This window comes from Colobus angolensis, unplaced genomic scaffold, assembly GCF_000951035.1.
Source record: "Colobus angolensis palliatus isolate OR3802 unplaced genomic scaffold, Cang.pa_1.0 Scaffold479, whole genome shotgun sequence".
NCBI lineage: Eukaryota > Metazoa > Chordata > Mammalia > Primates > Cercopithecidae > Colobus > Colobus angolensis.
In genome coordinates, this window is record NW_012118254.1 from 1,132,817 (window position 1) to 1,134,359 (window position 1,543).

Genomic DNA, 1,543 nt, shown 5'->3' on the forward strand with positions numbered 1-1,543 from the left:
ATAATTGAAAGAGGGCCAGGGATCCAGGAGAACAATACGATTTCATGGGATACAAGAGGGAAATCAGTTCAAAGTGGGAGCAAGGGAATAATTAAGTGTAAGATGGGGTACAGGAAAAAAAATCAGCATGAATCAGCAGGAAATGTGAGGGGAAAATTGAATATAGGGCATAGCAGAGACTGACAATGGAATTGAGTGCTGGGGGCACAAAATCCTGTGTGGGGAGTGAATGAATGCAGGAGGTTCGGAAGAGAATTGTTGAAGTGGATGCCGGGAATAATACCTGGGTTTGGCAGAGTGCAGGATGATACACAAGAAGGGGGTGTAGTAATGGTGGAAGAGGGCACGGGAGTGCATGTGCATGCCTGAAAGTGGGGTCTGTGGTGAAGTGATGGTAAGTAAGGAGAATAATGACTGCATTGAATGGGTATGGGATCCTTGCCAAGAGTTTCTCGGGAAGGGGCTATGTGTGATTGGGGCTTCTGGGAAGGAGGCAACATGAGCAAGGAGGTCGCAGTGAAGATTGGTGAAAACCGTGAGAGAAGAAGGGGAGGGAAGGCAATCTGATTCCAGCGGTGAGAAGGATGGAGAAGGAGCATTCAGCCACCTCAGATAGGGTTTTCCAAGGGCAGAGGAAGTACGCTGGGGGTAGGGGATCATGTGGCCATTCTGACCTCCACTCCTGACCCTAGAAGTATGGATCCCAAATAAATACCTGCTGCACCCTGCTGCCCCTCTGACTCCGAATGCACAGCGTGAGACTGGAGCCCCAGTCTCAGACCCTGGGGGACTGAACTTGGCCTCAGAAGAGCTATAGGTTGCTGTGACCGCTGCCACGACCATGGTATTACTGCCCAAATCAGCGGCCACAAGCATTTCTGCCTCTTCCAGGCCTGCGAGTGTCACAATTGTGCCCTCTTCTCATGAGTATGGTGTCTGAGATGGGGAGGGCCCAGACCTTCTCTAAATGGGACTAACCTTAGCCCTGCAATCCTTTACTTCGGAGAGCACCTCAGGGTCTTGTCTGCTGTGAGTGCCTTGAAGAGGGAGCAGCGGGCACGGCCAAAGAGACACCTGGCTCAAGGACCAATAAGGAGGATGGCTGCCCCTCCCAAAGCTCCCATCCGTGTCAGGAATTTGACCGTCAGAGCAGGAGCCCTCAGTGAGTGTTTCTGGCCAGGGAGGGAGCCAGAGTTTGGGTGGAGGAAGCATGAGTAGTTCTGTCACCAGTGCTGTCACAGAATTGCAGTGTGACCTGGGGCAAGTTGCTCCCCGGACCTTAGTTTGCCCAGGTGCAAAACGTCATCAATGTTATCTACCGAGTGTTTGTAGGAAGGAGAGAGCTGGGGGACAAGGGAACTGAAGAGCTCCTTGGTGAGATGAGACCTGAGACTGGATGTGGGGTGAAGTGGGGTGGGGTTGGGGGAAAGACTCATCAAAGCTATTCCTGGTCTTTCACAGCTGGGAAGGAGAACAACATGCTGCAGCCCGAGACCCACATCTTCACAGCCTCTGAGGAGGTAAGGAGAGTCGGTGACCAGTC

The 1,543-nt window shown here is 52.3% G+C and overlaps 1 protein-coding gene across 1 annotated transcript in view; it reads left to right on the forward strand.

Moving 5' to 3' along the window:
- Positions 1 to 1,098: 1,098 nt before the first annotated feature.
- DMRTC1B (DMRT-like family C1B) overlaps positions 1,099 to 1,543 on the forward strand; it is a 3,059-nt gene continuing 2,614 nt past the window's right edge. The window contains 2 exon segments of the mRNA XM_011958907.1: positions 1,099 to 1,162; positions 1,462 to 1,520. Coding sequence (XP_011814297.1) covers positions 1,099 to 1,162; positions 1,462 to 1,520 — 123 coding nt within the window.